The 18,119-nt window shown below is 49.9% G+C and overlaps 2 protein-coding genes across 2 annotated transcripts; one reads left to right on the top strand and one right to left on the bottom strand.

The window, feature by feature from the left end:
• Window positions 1-2,037: 2,037 nt before the first annotated feature.
• Window positions 2,038-10,209, top strand: ctr9 (CTR9 homolog, Paf1/RNA polymerase II complex component). Its single transcript, XM_067249393.1, has 23 exons — window positions 2,038-2,178; window positions 2,644-2,742; window positions 2,901-3,140; window positions 3,244-3,361; window positions 3,447-3,536; window positions 3,678-3,934; window positions 4,030-4,137; window positions 4,224-4,460; window positions 4,617-4,835; window positions 5,181-5,364; window positions 5,493-5,581; window positions 5,700-5,885; window positions 5,990-6,077; window positions 6,391-6,539; window positions 6,654-6,770; window positions 6,921-7,066; window positions 7,206-7,277; window positions 7,501-7,636; window positions 7,920-8,057; window positions 8,736-8,881; window positions 8,973-9,069; window positions 9,195-9,304; window positions 9,409-10,209. The coding sequence occupies exons 1-23, from the start codon at window positions 2,134-2,136 to the stop codon at window positions 9,857-9,859; spliced, it is 3,522 nt and encodes a 1,173-aa protein (XP_067105494.1). The 5' UTR covers window positions 2,038-2,133; the 3' UTR covers window positions 9,860-10,209.
• A 769-nt stretch (window positions 10,210-10,978) lies between these two features.
• On the bottom strand, window positions 10,979-17,750 carry eif4g2a (eukaryotic translation initiation factor 4, gamma 2a; the record flags this gene model as incomplete). The annotated part of the gene is made up of 21 exons (XM_067249242.1): window positions 10,979-12,261; window positions 12,308-12,503; window positions 12,744-12,865; window positions 13,015-13,223; window positions 13,390-13,594; window positions 13,811-14,069; window positions 14,222-14,437; window positions 14,547-14,651; window positions 14,775-14,903; window positions 14,994-15,101; window positions 15,208-15,374; window positions 15,514-15,652; window positions 15,738-15,920; window positions 16,011-16,121; window positions 16,210-16,361; window positions 16,462-16,528; window positions 16,662-16,793; window positions 16,918-17,020; window positions 17,260-17,385; window positions 17,503-17,568; window positions 17,677-17,750. Coding segments are annotated over 20 exons (2,739 nt in total), but the record flags the coding sequence as incomplete, so codon positions are not given.
• Between the last annotated feature and the right edge of the window lie 369 nt (window positions 17,751-18,119).

Raw genomic sequence — 18,119 nt, 5'->3', positions numbered from 1 at the left:
AAATACAATTACTGAGGGAATCACACTGGAATCTGATAATTTCCTGATAACTGTTTACAAGAATAAGACCTGACCATTTATAGACACTTTGGAGTGGTCTGCACTGGAAACAGGACTGTCATCTGCATAAACGCTGAAACATAGGAATAACCAGGTGTTTTTTTTATATAGACACGTCAGTATACAATAAACTGACATGTAATGTTCTTCTTTTGAAGATGCTGATCATGCTTTCGATGATTTAAAGCTACCGATCGCCACGCTGCAAATGTTAAACTGCTTTACGAAAAGGTTATCATAAAGGAGTTTAACGTCCACATCATGATGATCCTACGGCTCCTATGCCAGGTGGCCTCACCCATCCTGACTGCAGTGGGAGATCCACGCCCTCATGGTGGAGTGGAAGGTGTCCCTGCTGACAGGGGGGTCTGAGCCGTCCGGGTCCAGTAAGGACTGCAGGGCGCTCAGACGGTCCTGCTCAGGACTCTGGCCCGTCATGGTCTGCAGGTACGTCATTATGGTCGAGGCCAGAACATCACCTATCGACAAAATCAAGTCAGGAGTCGGAGTGCATTGATTAATTCAATTTCAATCACATGCCCGTTTGGTGATAAAAGATGCCTGCCTGATGGAGAGGGGTTGCAGGCATCAAATGTGATGTCAAGAAGCTCTTCTTCTGTGAATTCTGGTCTGTCAGCAGGATTGTTAGCAGACGCTCCTGTCTCACCACTGACGCAGCTCCACTCTGCAAACACGCACAGAAAAAAACTTCTCAGACAAGACGAAAGGCTTTTAGGAGGGTCCTAAGTCAAGACCACACGTGATCATATTGGGATTATTGATGCTGATAATAATGAAAGAAGAACAGTATTTCTGACTGTCACTGCTGTCAGGGCCCTGAGCGGTCTCTGTGGAGCTGACTCCAGAGTCCCTGGACAGAGCAGGGGCTCTGGACCCTCTCCTGGTCCCTGGCCACGGTCTGCTCTGGGCCGAGTCACTGCTGCAAGTTGCGTCAGCATCCTCCTTACGCAGGCCAGGCTTGGAGGGTCCCCCAGGGAATCTCGGACCTCCATTCACTATATTCCCAGAGGCCATAACCTAAGCCTATGGGAGATATAAGGACATTGACTAAATCATGGATTACAATTTATTTGTAGGCTATACAGGAAGAAATGGTACAGACTGTTCTATAAAATTCTCAATTTTACAATAGTACAGAAGACAATTGTGAAATTTGGTTCATTTTACATTTAAAAAGCAACTCTTAAAATCCTATAGTGATGTAAGACACATGTAAATATATATTTATCTAAAAGTAAGTAGGCTACACTTTAACTCAAGACATTTAAAAAATCTTACCTCCCAAATGTGGACTGCTCTTTTGCACGCTGCTGAATGTTGTCATATCAACATAATATCCACTGCCCACATCTCATCATAGTCTGGTTATAAAACCACCCAATTTTTTAATCTAAGTCCAGTGTTTTGTGTTGCTGCCAGTTTTCTGTGATGTTAACAGAGGAAACCCTTAAGATGCTTTCCAGAGAGCGAAGCCTTTGCCTGTTGATCATTCACTGCCATACATCAAAACCAGATGACATCCCCCCACCCTCCACCCCCCCACCCTCCTGCCTGCGCCCCCACTGATTCCTCGCTCAGGTCTGCATACAACAAGACAGTTAATGGCCAATTTTAATTAACATCAGTCAGTTTAACATATCAAATGGACAATCTGCAGCACATTGACCCTCAGTCTTCTCTTCAGAACATGCGAAGATCATTATTTAAAAACTCAGTCTTAATGTGCAGAGAGTTTTCATTTCATAACACAGAAAATCCAAGAAGCCTAGAAATTACTGCCAGATACATCAATCAACTTAATTATGGAAATTAAAACAAGAGTTATTAGTCTGGAAACATACAACATGAGACACATTATTTGAAGAAGGGTGATTGTAGTACAGCTTTGTTTTGAGTAAAGACAACTTTTTCGGCAGTCGCTTGTACGACCCGGACATTATTTCGTGAACACCAGCAACAGCGGAAGCCAGATTTTTGATAGCTGCAGCACGGGGACAGTTGTGGGAAATTTAACAAAATAAGAATACAGCGAGTGGATTTCCAACAACAAAGATGTCTCGGGGTTCGATTGAAATCCCCTTACGGGACACGGATGAGGTAAAAACATGTTGGTTTATTTGGCTTCTTGGACAACTTTTTGGGTGGCCTGGCTGTGTTACGAGCTAAGCTAGATATTAGCCAAATAGCTAGTTGTAGTGTAGGCGAAGTCACCTACTCAATAATTTCAGCACACATACACTGGCTAGTTTCTTACGTGTTCCGGTCTGTTAGTAATGCTAAATTATGAAATCAATGCATAGTATGTTCCTTTGATTAAGAATAGCCCAGCCTTAATCCTGCTTGGTTGATCATTTTGTATTGTGCAACGACTACCTATCAGTCATGCAAACAATGTGTCGTTTAGTTTAGTTACTTAATGCAACTTCAGTTAAAATAATTAATTCTGCAAGACTATGCTTACTCTGAAACAATCAAAAAACAATCAACAGTTTTCTAGCTATTAAAAGCAGATTGAGTTGTGGAACACATTATATTCATCTGTATTCCGTCTGTGCTCTACAGGTTATTGAGTTGGATTTCGACCAGCTTCCTGAGGGGGATGAAGTAATCAGTATCCTGAAACAGGAGCACACTCAGCTACACATATGGATCGCCCTGGCGGTGAGTTAACATGTAGTTCGTTTTACACACTTCAGCCTACCCTGTCTACATCCTTTCCTCCAGTCCGAAGCCACTTCTAGAGGAATAGCGGCGCAGCTATACACAGTGTAGACATGACTGTATCTACCATCCTTTAAACGATAACTATCGACCCTCAGCTCGAGTACTACAAGCAGGGGAAAACGGAGGACTTTGTGAAGCTGCTGGAGGCAGCGCGTATCGATGGCAACCTGGATTACAGGGACCACGAGAAGGACCAGATGACCTGTCTGGACACGCTGGCTGCCTACTACGTCCAGCAGGCTCGCAAGGAGAAGAACAAGGATGCCAAGAAAGAGCTCATCACACAGGCCACCCTGCTCTACACCATGGCGGACAAGATCATCATGTATGACCAGGTGAGACGACAGCTGTAGGATGATTGGTCAGGTTCATGCTGTTGTCGAAATCGTATCATGAGCAACCTGGCTGTTTGATGACATGTTTTTGTTTGTGTGACAGAACCACTTGCTGGGTCGCGCCTGCTTCTGTCTCCTGGAGGGGGACAAGATGGACCAGGCCGACGCTCAGTTCCACTTTGTCCTGAATCAGTCCACCAATAACATCCCCGCTTTACTGGGTAGGCAGGACGCGGAGTGTCGCGTCGCAACCGTTTCCGCTGGGATCGTCCACTTTCATAACCGCGACAACGTTTCTGTCCACAGGTAAAGCCTGCATCTCCTTCAACAAAAAAGATTACAGAGGGGCTCTGGCCTACTACAAAAAGGCTTTACGTACAAACCCTGGATGTCCGGGTAAGCACATACTCCACAACGAGCATGTCAATCCATTAACGGCCTTTGTAGAGTTCTGGTGCGTTATTTTTTCCTCTGACACTCTCTCTCTCTCTCTCTCTCTCTCTCTCTCTCTCTGTCTCTCTGTCTCTGTCTGTCCAGCTGAGGTGAGGCTGGGGATGGGCCACTGCTTCGTGAAGCTGAACAAGCTGGAGAAGGCCCGCCTGGCGTTCGGCCGGGCTCTGGAGCTCAACTCCAAGTGTGTGGGCGCCCTGGTGGGCCTGGCCGTGCTGGAGCTCAACAGCAAGGAGGCCGACTCCATTAAGAACGGGGTGCAGCTCCTCTCCAGGGCCTACACCATCGACCCCAGCAACCCCATGGTGCTCAACCACTTGGCCAACCACTTTTTCTTCAAAAAGGTGCGTTTTCGGTGGCGCGTTCGGTCGCTTATTCGGGATCGTTGAACTTGTACCGGAGGATAACTTGACTCTTAACTCTCAACTCAAAATTTCAGGATTACAGCAAAGTGCAGCACCTGGCTCTCCATGCCTTCCACAACACAGAGGTGGAGGCCATGCAGGCGGAGAGCTGCTACCAGCTAGCCCGCTCCTTCCACGTCCAGGTAAGGCCTCGGGCCGCGGGCCTCTCAGCATTGTGTTTCTGAGCGGACCGAACCGTCACCCGTCTCCCTACCGGACTGTCCTCCAGGAGGACTACGACCAGGCCTTCCAGTACTACTACCAGGCCACCCAGTTTGCCTCGTCCACCTTCGTGCTGCCCTTCTTCGGCCTGGGCCAGATGTACGTGTACCGCAGAGACAAGGAGAATGCAGCCCAGTGCTTTGAAAAGGTGCTGAAGGCCTACCCCAACAACTACGAAACCATGAAGATCCTGGGTTCTCTCTATGCCACCTCCGATGACCAGGAGAAGAGAGACATAGCTAAAGTAAGCGTTGCAGCTATTTGAAAATGTCAATATCTGTGTGGACACTTGAGATGATCTGCTGTTATTGCCATTGCATTCGCTACGGTGACTGACACACAGCTCTGGACAGTTTCACCACGGTAACGCTGTGTCTCTCCCCATGTGTCTGCTGCGCAGGGCCACCTGAAGAAGGTGACAGAGCAGTATCCGGACGACGTGGAGGCGTGGATCGAGCTGGCTCAGATCCTGGAGCAGACGGACATCCAGGGGGCTCTGTCGGCCTACGGGACGGCCACCCGCATCCTGCAGGAGAAGGTCCAGGCCGACGTGCCCCCGGAGATCCTGAACAACCTGGGGGCTCTCCACTTCCGACTGGGCAACCTGGGGGAGGCCAAGGTAGGCCTGCTGCCCGGGGCCGATGGTCCTCACACCACCATGACTTGTTTCCCTTAGCAGTGACCTAGCAATAGCGCTAACGTGGTTCGGTGTCGCCGCGGGATTGATCATATATTTACATTTAGCAGACGCTCTTATCCAGAGCGACTTACAGTAAGTAAAAGGACATTCCCCCGAGGCAAGTAGGGTGAAGTGCCTTGCCCAAGGACACAAAGTCATTGGCACGGCCGGGAATCGAACCGGCAACCTTCAGATTACTAGCCCGATTCCCTAACCGCCCAGCCATCTCACTCCCATTCATAAGTCTACCGTCTGTCTGGTCCCCCCCCCCCTCCCCGGACGTAGAAATACTTCCTGGCGTCCCTGGAGCGGGCCAAGGCCGAAGGCGAACACGACGAGCACTACTACAACGCCATCTCCGTCACCACCTCCTACAACCTGGCCCGCCTCTACGAGGCCATGTGTGAGTTCCAGGAGGCGGAGAAGCTCTACAAGAACATCCTGAGGGAGCATCCCAACTACGTGGACTGTGAGTGCCAGAGAGACGCCGCTGAGCGCCCACTCCCGTCGCTCCCTCTCCAGATGCTTTGTGCATTGTGAGCCTTGACCCCCCCCCCCCCCCCCCCCCCGGCCGTCTCCCCTCCCGTGTCCCTGCAGGTTACCTGCGTCTAGGTGCGATGGCCCGCGACAAAGGGAACTTCTACGAAGCTTCCGACTGGTTCAAGGAGGCTCTGCAGATCAACCAGGTACCGCTCTCGTCTCACAGCAGGCCGCGTACCTCCTTCACCCAGGAGTGGTCCTACACCCTCCCCCCCCCTCCAACGTCATGCATGCTGTCTGTCTCTCTCTCTCTCTCTCTGACAGGACCACCCAGACGCCTGGTCCCTGATCGGGAACCTCCACTTGGCCAAGCAGGAGTGGGGGCCGGGCCAGAAGAAGTTTGAGCGCATCCTCAAGCAGCCGTCCACCCAGAACGACACCTACTCCATGCTGGCGCTGGGGAACGTGTGGCTGCAGACCCTGCACCAGCCCACCAGGGACCGCGAGAAGGTAGGCGGCCGGATGACGGGAGGAGGGATCGGGGTGCGTGTCGGTTCGTGGGGAAACGAGATGCGGATGACTCGCGCGTGCTTTCGGTTTGTGTCGTCCCGCAGGAAAAGAGACACCAGGACCGAGCCCTGGCCATTTACAAGCAGGTCCTACGGAACGATTCCAAGAACCTCTACGCGGCCAACGGCATAGGTGAGTTAGCCCCGCATCCTCTCGGCCCTGCCCCAGAGGGCTACCTCCGTGGTAGAAGCTGCTGTTGTGCTCCAGCCGGCCTGTGGTCCCAGTGTATCCCAGGGAGTCAGGTGGCTGAGCGGTGAGGGAATCGGGCTAGTAATCCGAAGGTTGCCAGTTAGATTCCCGGCCGTGCCAACTGACGTTGTGTCCTTGGGCAAGGCACTTCACCCTACTTGCCTCGGGGGAATGTCCCTGTACTTACTGTAAGTCGCTCTGGATAAGAGCGTCTGCTAAATAACTAAATGTAAATGTATCTCCCCCCCGCCCCCAGGCGCCGTGCTGGCCCACAAGGGCTACTACCGCGAGGCCCGCGACGTCTTCGCCCAGGTGAGGGAGGCCACGGCGGACATCAGCGACGTGTGGCTCAACCTGGCTCACATCTACGTGGAGCAGAAGCAGTACATCAGCGCCGTGCAGATGGTGAGACGGTCCACGGGATCAGCGATTTGCACCCTCCAGGAGGAACAAGGACGTTTTCGTATCACAGTCAAATGTGTTCGTCTTCTTTTTTTTGTTTGTGGTGCTGTCTTGTAGTATGAGAACTGTCTGAAGAAATTCTACAAGCATCAGAACACGGAGGTGCTTCTGTACCTGGCCCGGGCTCTCTTTAAATGTGGGAAACTGCAAGAGTGCAAGCACACCCTGCTGAAGGTAAGAGCAGGCATTCACATGGAGGGCTCCCCCTGTTCTCTGCAGCGACCGCCAAGCACACCCTGGTTAAAGTTCAGCACCGTGCGTGCTTTTAGCCCAGTTTGAGCGTGTGTGATTGGACTTGGGCTGACTGTGTGTGTGTGTTTCCAGGCTCGCCACGTGGCCCCCAGTGACACGGTGCTGATGTTCAACGTAGCGCTGGTGCTGCAGAGGCTGGCCACGCTGGTGCTGAAGGACGAGAAGAGCAACCTGAAGGCCGTCCTCAGCGCTGTGAAAGAGCTGGAGCTGGCCCACCGGTACGAGCTGCCCCGCTCTGGCCGCTCTGGCACCCCGCTCTGGCACCCTGCCCCCCGCTCTGGCACCTTGCTGCCCACAGTCCCACGCCCTCTCCACTCCCCTCCTCACACCTCTCTCTCTCTCTCCCTGCATCCACAGGTATTTCAGCTACCTCAGCAAGGCTGGAGACAAGATGAGGTTCGACCTGGCGCTCGCCTCAACAGAAGCCAGGTCTGTTTTGAACTCCTCATAATCCCCCTCGGATCTTTGAGGGATTTGGAAGAGGATGCGCCCGCCCGCACTAACACAAGCCTGGCTCGTGATCTGTATTAGTGTTATACTGGGTGTAGGCAGTTTTACTATGTCTCCGAAAGAAAAAAAAAGATATGGTTGTAGATATGGACCGTGTTGGGAAGGGGCTTGTTAGTAAGCTGTGTGTGTGTGTGTGAGGCAGGCAGTGCTCTGACCTGCTGAGCCAGGCCCAGTACCACGTGGCGCGGGCCAGGAAGCAGGATGAGGAGGAGAAGGAGATGCGAGCTAAGCAGGAGCAGGAGAGAGACCTGCTGCGCCAGCAGATGATGAAGGAGCAGGTCAGTAGGATGGAGGAGGGGGGGGGGGGGGAGACCCTCGTTGTTATATTCTAATGAGTCATACAGTAAGAGCGACGCAGAAGGTTTGTTCGTTTTTACAGAATGCACAGTTGTTTGACGGAAAACTGCTCATTTTCAAATAATTTTCTTGATTGATGTTGTAGTGACTGAGCTGTTTTGAGAATATATATTTATTTTCCCTTTATATTATGATTCCCCCCCCCCCCCCCCCTGTAATGGCACGGTCTTCACTGTGGTCTTTCCCCCTCTGGCTGCGTTCCAGGAGGACAAGAGAACCAAGGTGGTGGAGGAGCAGAAGAAGCTGCTGGAACAGAGGGCCATGTACGTGGAGAAGACCAAGAACCTGCTGTCCTTCGCTGAGGGGATGAAGGAGCCGGCCAAGGAGAAGAAGAAGGGCAGGGTGAGCGGAGAGGTGGAGCTGGGGGGGTCACAGGATCCATGGGTCTGTAGCGGAGAGGTGGAGCTGGGGGGTCACAGGATCCATGGGTCTGTAGTGGATAGGTGGAGCTGGGGGGTCACGGGATCCATGGGTCTGTAGCGGAGAGGTGGAGCTGGGGGGTCACAGGATCCATGGGTCTGTAGTGGATAGGTGGAGCTGGGGGGTCACGGGATCCATGGGTCTGTAGCGGAGAGGTGGAGCTGGGGGGTCACAGGATCCATGGGTCTGTAGTGGATAGGTGGAGCTGGGGGGTCACGGGATCCATGGGTCTGTAGCGGAGAGGTGGAGCTGGGGGGTCACAGGATCCATGGGTCTGTAGTGGATAGGTGGAGCTGGGGGGTCACGGGATCCATGGGTCTGTAGCGGAGAGGTGGAGCTGGGGGGTCACAGGATCCATGGGTCTGTAGTGGATAGGTGGAGCTGGGGGGTCACGGGATCCATGGGTCTGTAGCGGAGAGGTGGAGCTGGGGGGTCACAGGATCCATGGGTCTGTAGTGGAGAGGTGGAGCTGGGGGTCACGGGATCCATGGGTCTGTAGTGGAGAGGTGGAGCTAGGCTAACAGCAGGATGTCCATCAGGTGGACTGTGGTGGATGACCAGGGTTTTAACCCTAGCGTGGTTTTGTCTCGTGCTCCCCAGCGTAAGAAGGGAGGGGACTTTGATGAGTTTGTCAACGACGATTCGGACGAGGACCTGCCCCTCAAGAGGAAGAAGAAGAGGAGAGGCAGCGGCAGCGAGGACGGGGAGGAGGGCGAGGACGGGAAGTCCCGCAAGAAGAGGAGAAGGTGAGTCTTGTCGTTTTAGCACAGGTGTGGGGGGGGGGGCAGGAGGGAGTAAGAGGGGCGTGAGTTACGACCTTTGACCTTTGTCTTCCAGACCTGCCAAAGGAGGCGATGATGGCAGTGATGATGAAGAGGGCGGCTCCCGACCCAAGAAGCAGCGTAAACCCAGAGGGGGCAAGAAGATGGAAAGGGTCAGGGTTCACTTTTGTTTCCCTCCTCATTTTCCTTTCAGTGCAAGTTTGGAAGCTTTGAAACCGAAACGGTTTTCGATCGGGTTTGATCCCCCGAGATTTAACGTGTTTGTGTTTTTGCGCAGGCCAAGCCTGAGCGCATGCCACCCTCCCTCAAGGGGAAGATCAAGTCAAAGGCCATCATCTCCTCTTCCGACTCCTCGGATGAGGACGGGCTGAAGATAGCTGAGGACAGGTACGTACAACGTAGAAACACAAGTTCTACAGGAACGTTACCTGGGAAACGCTGGAATAGTGCTTGATCATTGTTGCCGTGCCCTGCTCCGTTTGTCTATCCAGGAACCCCAGAGACAGTGGTTCTGGTTCCGAGGATGAGGGTGGACACAGGAAGCGGCTGGGGTCCGACAGCGAATCGGACGGGGGCCGCGACCGCTCCGGTAGCGAGGCGGGAAGCCCCCAGCAGCGCTCCGGAGGCTCCGGCGACGACGATTCCGGGAGCGACCGCCCGGTGAAGAGGAGGAGAGCGCAGCAGCAGTCCGACTCGGAGCAGTCCGACAACGAGAGCAAGAGGAGCCGCTCCAACGTCTCAGAGGACGAGTCTCGGGCCGGCTCCCCCGCCCCGGCCTCAGACAGAGGCTCAGGCAGAGGCTCCGAGGCGGGCTCAGACAACGAGGGCTCCCCGCGTCGCTCCGACAACGCCTCAGAACCCGAGGGTTCTAACAACGGGGGCTCCAACCGCGGCTCCAACCGGGGCTCCAACCACGGCTCCGACGACGACGACAGCGACTGAGCCTGACTCTGAACAAACAGACTCTTACATCACATGAAAATATGTCCCTTTGACATGGATTTTTGTAGAGGCTCTTTTATTTTCTGTCTTGATTTGCGTCTAAAAGAAGCACAGAATTGTTTACGGGGTTGTCTTAGCTAGTATATGGTTGCCGGGCTGTGAAAAAGGTCTAACGTCGATTGCTGTACCTTTTTATATCCTCTTATGTTGTTGATGGCGAAGGACAATTTGATTGTTAAAAGTGAAAGTCTTGAGGATGTAACCCCTATTTTGTATTTGACATCATTTGAAAAGAACATTGAGAAAACAGCCCCAGATATGAGTTAAATGTATATAATAAACACTGAAAAATGTCTAACATTTACTACTTGTCATTTTAAGAAAACAAATTCAATCAAAACAGTCATGCCAAATGTCCTCTATGGAACTCTTATGGACACTAGGCACTACTGAGTAATTGGACAGCAAGCTTCGAGGTTGCGGTTATTAAAGTTATGCTTTATTTTTAGACTTGATACACATCCAGAGGCTTAGAACACACTGCCCCCATTCCAGAGGTGCCACAGTGGGGTGGACCAAGCACACACGGGCTTGTGAACGCTCCTCAGCACTGACAGCAATGTCCAGACCCCTGAATAGACGGCACAACTCCAGACGACACCAGTTGAGTAAAAAAGACGTTAAATGCTCTTAACTGCTCCTCACAGATACATGCTGATGTGCTGTGGCACTGCAGCCATAGCTGGAAAGAACTTAGACAAGACAGTCCTCCCACAACCTGGGTCTAGTGGGGCTGAATCATAAAGCAGAAGTCATAATAGCATATTCTCAGTATGGTGAGCTGAATAATGGCTTGCTTTAACAGGAACACATTCCTGAAACAAAAGCCAAAAACAGCTCTCTTCCATGGCAACCTGAGGGAATAGGAATTCCTGCTGGACATGCCTCGAAAGCAAGTACAGAAAAACTGTACATTTGCCACTGGAGCTGGGAGATTAAAGTCTAAAGAGCTTTATCTTACTACCTAAGACAATTATCATTAGTTCCTACTTGGACAGTACATTTAATAACCCTTATTCAGTGGCTTGGTAAGAGATGACCATCGAAAAAAGTAAACTCAAGTGTTTAACTTTATTGAAAGTTAAGCAATAGTGGTACACTGACATTCTTAGCACTTACAGTAACACTTGTATATATAAAGTTTCATTGTACAGATTCAGACCTCGTGATTTCATCAAATGGAGTTAAAATGGGAGATTACTTTGTATCATAATAAACTAAATCAATAAATATCTAGGTTAGACAAATATGGCAAACAGGCTTCAAATTTACGCACGAGGTATGGCCACATGGTGGAAAAGTAATAAATTCAAATCTCAAACTTTTGTCCCAATTAAGACCAGTAAAAAAACAGTTGAACTTGTAAGCACCTATGTTGAAAACAGTTGCAACAGAGACCAAGCTTGTGGTAATCTATGAGCATGCTGTGATGCCAAGGAATTCAAGTATCACAGAGTGTGACAGATACAAGGGGAGTATCAGGGATATACAGCAACAAAGGTCGAGAAACTAACAAGGCCGCATCATTTCATATCTCCCAGCAGATGTTACCATACATCTACAAAAAGCACTTAAAAAAAAGGGCAATTTTTTTTTTTTTTACAATCAGGGTTATGTTGTGCAAGTAAACCAGGTTTTTTTTGTTTATTACAGACTTGTGCATCAGTCCAGACTCATCTATGCATGTTCATCTGAAATGGGACATGAAGTAATTCAACTCTAGCACATGATGCCCATAACAAGGAGGTAGAAACACAAGCAATAACTATTAAAGTTATGGTAACCAATGATTACAGTTAAGGGTTCTTTGTAACAATCAAAGGGATGAGTGTGAATATATTGCAACGACTCAGCATGACGTTGAGCAAAGTGCATCTCTACAGTGTTGCTAGTCGGTTAACACAAAAGCAGGAGAGCAGCAGGAAACAGGCCCTTTGCAATACATTACTAATACAGCAACACAAGAGGCCCATGTTCAGAGCTGCTGCATTGATCTCCAACGGGCTCTTTGAACAGATGTAAACCGTTATACGCTTAAGACCTTGAGCTAAATCAGAGCCAAACACCCCCCCTCCCCCAAAAATAAAAATAAAGAGCTAAGAGTGAATATAAAACTAAACATGCATTGGCTAAACATGGCAAAAACTTGATAGCGGAATGAATTGTTGCAGTGGTTAGAATATGCATATCATAATGAGGGGTGAAGGGGGCGGGGGTCAGGTGGGGAAACAAGGAAAAACAAAAAGCTGTATCATATAGCCTCTTCACACCATAAGGCTTCCGCTGGTCTCTGACTCCTCCTCCTCAGTCAGACTCCTCCTCCTCAGTCAGCCTCCTCCTGACTCCTCCTCCTCCTGACTCCTCCTCCTCAGTCAGCCTCCTCCTGACTCCTCCTCCTCAGTCAGCCTCCTCCTGACTCCTCCTCCTCAGTCAGCCTCCTCCTCCTCAGTCAGCCTCCTCCTCCTCAGTCAGCCTCCTCCTCCTCAGTCAGCCTCCTCCTCCTCAGTCAGCCTCCTCCTCAGTCAGCCTCCTCCTCTGACTCCTCCTCCTCAGCTGTCTCCAGCCAGGTCAGCCACTGGTTCACCTTTACACACAGAGAGGCATAAGCTCACGGAGCACTTCATACCAGCAGCACCAGAGGCAGGTAGTAAGTAAGTAAGACTTTATTTATATCGCACTTTTCATACAAGAATTGCAGCTCAAAGTGCTTTACATAAAATCAACAAAAACAATAATACAAGTGTTGATCTAAAACGTTTAACAAACCAAACTAGCCGCAGGTGAGCTATGCGAGAAGCACCAGAGGAGAAAGGGATTTATTTACCTGGAATAATGCTTTTCCCTTTCCAGGAAATTCTTGGGTGATGTCTTCTTTCCATGCGAGGAAGGCTTCTTCTTCAATTATTTCCATATCATAAAAGTTGACAAAGTAGCGCAGTAGCATGCCTGGAGGGAAGCAGAAAAGGGAATTTAGACAGAACTACCTAACCTTGTTTCACATCAAGATCGGTGTGGCAGAAGTCTTCCAAGTCAAGACCATGAGACTCATGAGGATAGGTGGACTGTGGCCGCCAGCCCCCAGCGCTGCAGCGTACCTTTAGGGAAAGCTTTAGCATTGGAGTGGACCTGCAGGGCATACAGAGCGCTGACTTGCAGGTCCATGTGGTCATGCAGGAACTTCTGCATGACGGGCTTGAAGGCCAGCAGCAGCTGCTTCTCCTGCTCCAGCTGCTCCTTCGGTGGGGCCGAGAGCTGGTCCTCGTCCTCGTCAGCGTTGATCTCATGGGCGATGTACTGCAAGAAGCTGGGGGGGAGAGGAGACCAGGCGCTGAGTCAGTCTTCCAATGGCAGACGTTACTCAGCCCGAACGAGGACAGCTACAATTACGTTGGAAAATGGGACCATTTAAAAAGGGAGGGAGAAAAAAGGGGGCACCTGTAGCCGTTTGTACAACAACGTCCTCTCCGTACCTGGTCATGAGGATGTTGACGAATCCTTTGTCTGTGTGGAGCTTGGGGGAGATGTTGTCCTTGATCCACTTGTAGATGGACTGGGGGGAGGGGTCGGCCTGGATCTGCTTCAGAAGCTCCTTTTCCAGCTTCATCAGAGGGAACAGGAAGCTCAGCCCTTTGCCCTCCAAGATCTCCAGCATCCGGTCCTTGTTCTGGTCGATCTCTGGCAATGGGAACAGGCATCGATGAGCGTCACGATCAGTTATAAGGGACGGGCTCTTAAGAACACGGCCAGCACATTCTACTGCAGATTACAACACAACGCTTATTGAATGGATTTCTCATACCTCACTGAAAAGCTCAAAAGATCTGGCCATACATTTCATACTGGGGGCTTAACCACAGTGTATACGACATGCCGGCAAACTGGGGCACCTACCAGGCAACATCTTCTGCATGTTGACCTTGCTCTGCTGGAAGAGGTCGGTCAGCCACTCACGGTCCTTCAGCTTGGCCGCCTGCTGCAGGCAGAGCAGGAAGAGGGGGAAGTGGGTGCCGTTCTCCAGGGGGTGGGCCAGCTCCGCCACGCTGATCAGCTCAGCCATGATGGAGCGCGCCGCAAACTGGGCCAGGTAGGACTTCACCAGGGGGATGTCCACCTCGATCTTAGCACACTGATCCAGGACGCTGAGGAAAGCCTGGGGAAACAGCAGGAAGACGGGTGAATATCAAGGGAAGTGATGCACTAGTGGACAGCAAGATATTAGGTGTACTTTTGGTAGGGAGAGGCAACGTCCTGTACGATATATCCCAGAAGCCCTCCCACCTCCTCCATGGTAGTGGGTCTCACCTGCATGAAGTTCTCCCCAGTGATGAGGCCCTCTGAGTGGAGGTTGTGGATTAGGGTGCTGGCTTGCTCCTTGTCGTCGTCAGAGCGGTCCAAAGAACAGATCACAATCTTGCTCAACATCTCAGGCAGGAAGTGCTTGGGAGCCTTCATCTCCCTCACACCAGTCACAGCTTCATCAATGTTTTTGCCATTCAGGTAATCAGTCACTATGGTCTCCTGGGGGGGGGGGGGTTAGAGAAGTTAGATTCTCTCATCTCCCCCAGGGAAAAGAAACGTGTTTATAAAAAAAAAAAAAAAGGAGCTGAAAGAAGGCAAGAGTACATACGGTCATCTTTAGCAACTCTTCCTTTGCAGGAGGTGGTTTCTTGTTGGTCTTTGGAGGTTTTTCCTGGATAGGAGGAGGGTTGGTTTTCAGACCAAGCTGTGGAGGCTGAGACATGATACAAATTAAGGTTCAAAAGACCAGTTCAGAGACATAAGGACATGTGCTTACCAATAGTTATTTTAAGTGGATTTAAAATGTTAGTGTAATTGCATGTGCCGTTCCCCATACCTGTCCCAGTGGTGGCGTCTGTGTGCGTGGAGGTTGAGCGCTGGGAGGAATCATGGTTGGGATCTGCGGCTGCAACTTTGGCACTTGGTTTTTGTTCAAAAGGAATGACTGTGCTGGCCTAAGACTGATCTGGAAAGGGGCGAAAGACGTATTAAAAATTTCCAAAACGGTTTGATCTGCTTGTGAGTAGCTGGGGAGCGTGCTGAGCAGGGGCCGTACCTCATCAGCGTTGAGCTGTCCCTTCTTGATGAAGCGGGGAGCCATGTCCTTGGACTGGGCCTGCTGCTGCACAGAGTGGTTCTGGTTCTGGAAAATCGGATTCTGACCCTAAGAGGGGGAGAAAGTACACATAACCAACATTATATTCCTTGCTATACTTGTGCCCCTTATCGCAAACCTTCAATATTGAACTGAAGAGCGACGTATTTCTTACCGGGTTCGATTTCATAAATGGCTTGCCTCCCATGTCAAACTGGGACTGCGGGGCAGGGGCGGTGTGCCCACTGTGTCCGTTGAAGAGCGGATTTGTGCGATGACGCCCCATGGTTGGGGAGTAGCGGTCCTGAATCACCCCAGGGCCGGTGCCGATCCCACTCCCCACTGGACAGAGCAGGACAGAAACATTAGATGACACCAGCTAAGACCTGGCGTGTAGTCTAGGACAGAGGCAGTACAACAATAGATGAGTGGGAACAGCAGCACCCTCAATCATCCTAAGCCGGTTATTACTTGGCCTCACCTGGCATTTGTCCAAACATATCGGCCAACCCCCCAACGGTTTCCCTGTCAAGTTTCATTCTGGTTGGCATGAAGGAGCCATCCAGAAAGAAGTCCGTCCTCATTCCCTGGGACATTGGTGGAATAAAAACTCCCAAATCCTGGAAAGGTACAAATCCATTCAGACCCGAGCAGGCACTTATGAGTAACGTCAATTGCCTGCACAAGAGGAAAAGGTACACAAACCTTTACTGCTTCCTGACGAATCTGGTTAATCGTCTTTGGTCCGTTGTCGATGAAAGCTTTGCGAGGCACCCAATCGTTCTCTCGCAACTCCACCGTATCCTGCAGCAGGAAACGGATCCGCGCTGGCAAGTCCTTGTTGTTCATTAAGGACTGCATACGGCCAAAGTACTGATCCATTAAAGACTGGGAGAGAGAGCAGACAAACGTTAATGCCCAACTGGATCCTTGACGAGTGCGTTAAGACAACCAACAAAAAAGAGGTTCAAACGGTACCTTAGCTTTCTCATGATCTAGTCTAGGCCCCACTGTTCTCATTATCTGACAGAGGCACTCCAGATCCTCCCCCATATCTTTAAGTTGGACTCTCTTCTTCTTTTCCAAAAGCTGAAGGGGGAGACAGAAACTTTAAGAGGCGATTCCCTTCGATATCAAAGTCACTGAATGGACACTGCCACTTCCAAAGTCAACTTACTGTTTTGATGCACTTATGAAGGATAGATTCATGGATAAGATCAAGCTTGCCAAGTTCCCCAATGAATTTGATGTTGCCCAGCATTTTGATCTTGGCAATGGCACGCTGCTCCTCCTCCTCAGAGGTAAGAGGGTTGTCATGTTTGTCATAGACTGTGGCGAGACAAGCAAGTCAAGGTTAAGAGAAGAACATTTATTTTCAAAAACAAATCACAATAACCAACATTAAAATAAAAACAGAAACTTAACTCACTTTCAACATTTCTGGCACGGTTCTCAAATTCATCTTGGAGCTTAGAAATCAGAAGTCTCCTGAATGTCTGGGAAACAAGAAATGTCAAATATCGTCACACTTCCAAAAAACCTGATCAGAGACATGTACGCCACAGTATAAACAGTTTCTCATACCATCGTACGTGAGGCAGGTGGCCAATTGAAAAACCAGACACTTACGGTGCTCTGCTTTTGTGATGTTTGGATCTCCGGTGATGGGCCGTCAAAGTTTGGTGCATCCTCTGCCAATCGCAGACATAGCTGAGCATATAGGGAGCTATACTTGGGCTCTTCAAGGGCTTTGTCAACGATCTGTTGGACAGAGGGGCCTTGACTTGGTAAACAATGTTGTTGATCTTCACGTTTGAATAAATGGACAACTTGTGTGACAGTCTTGGTAGGCTGGATCTGGGGAGAGTTGGACAAAAGAACTCACCAGCAAGATGATTCCTTTTAGGACGAGTTTTGAATCTACGCCCACATTCAGGAGCTCAAGGCATAGCTTGTCAAACTTCTCGGGGGTCAGCTTATTAAGTATGCTAAGGGAGGGGTACAAAAATAAAATAAAATAACATTAGGAGACATAGTGCTCTCTTTGGCCGACAATAGCTTGCGTTTGTTTAGAAACCACAGAAGTGAATAAACACTTACAAAACAATCTGACCCTGGGCTCACAGACATTTTAAACGAAGGATCAACGTGCAGGCCAGACAATACATTTTGGAAACATGTATGAAACAACTCTAGGCCGGTTGACAGCCTTTAGGGGGACACATACCCTCTCACTTTCCTGAAGATTGCATCATGTCGTTCTTTTTCATTGGAGGCGTTGACATCTCGTCTAGTGCTTCGTGAAGGTACCCATCTCTGAACGCTAGATCCTGGGGGTTTCCCCAGGAACTCGCTAGAAGACAAACAAAAGGTGTAAATCTTATGTGGACGTAAACGGAGCTTGTGCCCCATAAAATTACAATTTTGTTAAAATCCTGAAAGGGGTTTGAAGATTCAGATTGTGGGGTACCTGTTGCCGACAGTCTTGGGATGGTGCTGAGGTGCACCCCGACCTCCTCCCCCTCCCGAAGAAGCACTAAAATACAGAATATACAATGTGACATGAGTGTCAATGGAATCTCAGTATTGTGATTATGACTGCAGGGATGGGAGGCATGGGGGTACATCATCAAACTGCAAATACCTGAAACGAGAAGCGCCCCCTTCTGCAATCACACTCTCCACTTTGGCGGCTGGACAACGAAGAATTACCAAAAAGAATAATATTCACAGGAAGGGGGTGGGCAAAAGCTACCTGTAGGAAGAAGATTGTCACTTAGAAAATTATGATTCTAATGACAATTTTGTTCAGTTGTATATTGTGTGGCTGTTTACCAAACTAACGTCAGACACTCAATATATAACAAAGTAATTCTGAATAATATCGGTAAACATCCCACACGAACGACTAGAACAACTAGCTAGCTAGACTGGCTAACAAAGGGTTGTTAGCTAGCTAGCAGGGACATGCAAGCTAAGAAGAAATTGTGTTAGTAATGGCTAACTAGCTGGTAAGCAAAAGTGTGGCCAAGCCAACCTTGGTTTGGCAATTGATCACGTAGCCAGCTAGTTAATCGTTTGTGGGGG

The sequence above is a fragment of the Osmerus mordax genome, chromosome 13 (genome assembly GCF_038355195.1).
Source record: "Osmerus mordax isolate fOsmMor3 chromosome 13, fOsmMor3.pri, whole genome shotgun sequence".
Taxonomy (NCBI): Eukaryota; Metazoa; Chordata; class Actinopteri; order Osmeriformes; family Osmeridae; genus Osmerus; species Osmerus mordax.
Note: the sequence above shows the minus strand (reverse complement) of the source record. Positions and strands in the feature narration are given on the sequence as shown.

Excerpts from the sequence above, each read along its gene's own strand:
- ctr9 (XM_067249393.1), top strand. The coding sequence starts at position 2,134 with ATGTCTCGGGGTTCGATTGAAATCCCCTTACGGGACACGGATGAG. Across the intron at positions 8,882-8,972 it reads TCCCGCAAGAAGAGGAGAAG|ACCTGCCAAAGGAGGCGATG; the intron begins GTGAGTCTTGTC and ends TTTGTCTTCCAG. Across the intron at positions 9,305-9,408 it reads CTGAAGATAGCTGAGGACAG|GAACCCCAGAGACAGTGGTT; the intron begins GTACGTACAACG and ends TTGTCTATCCAG.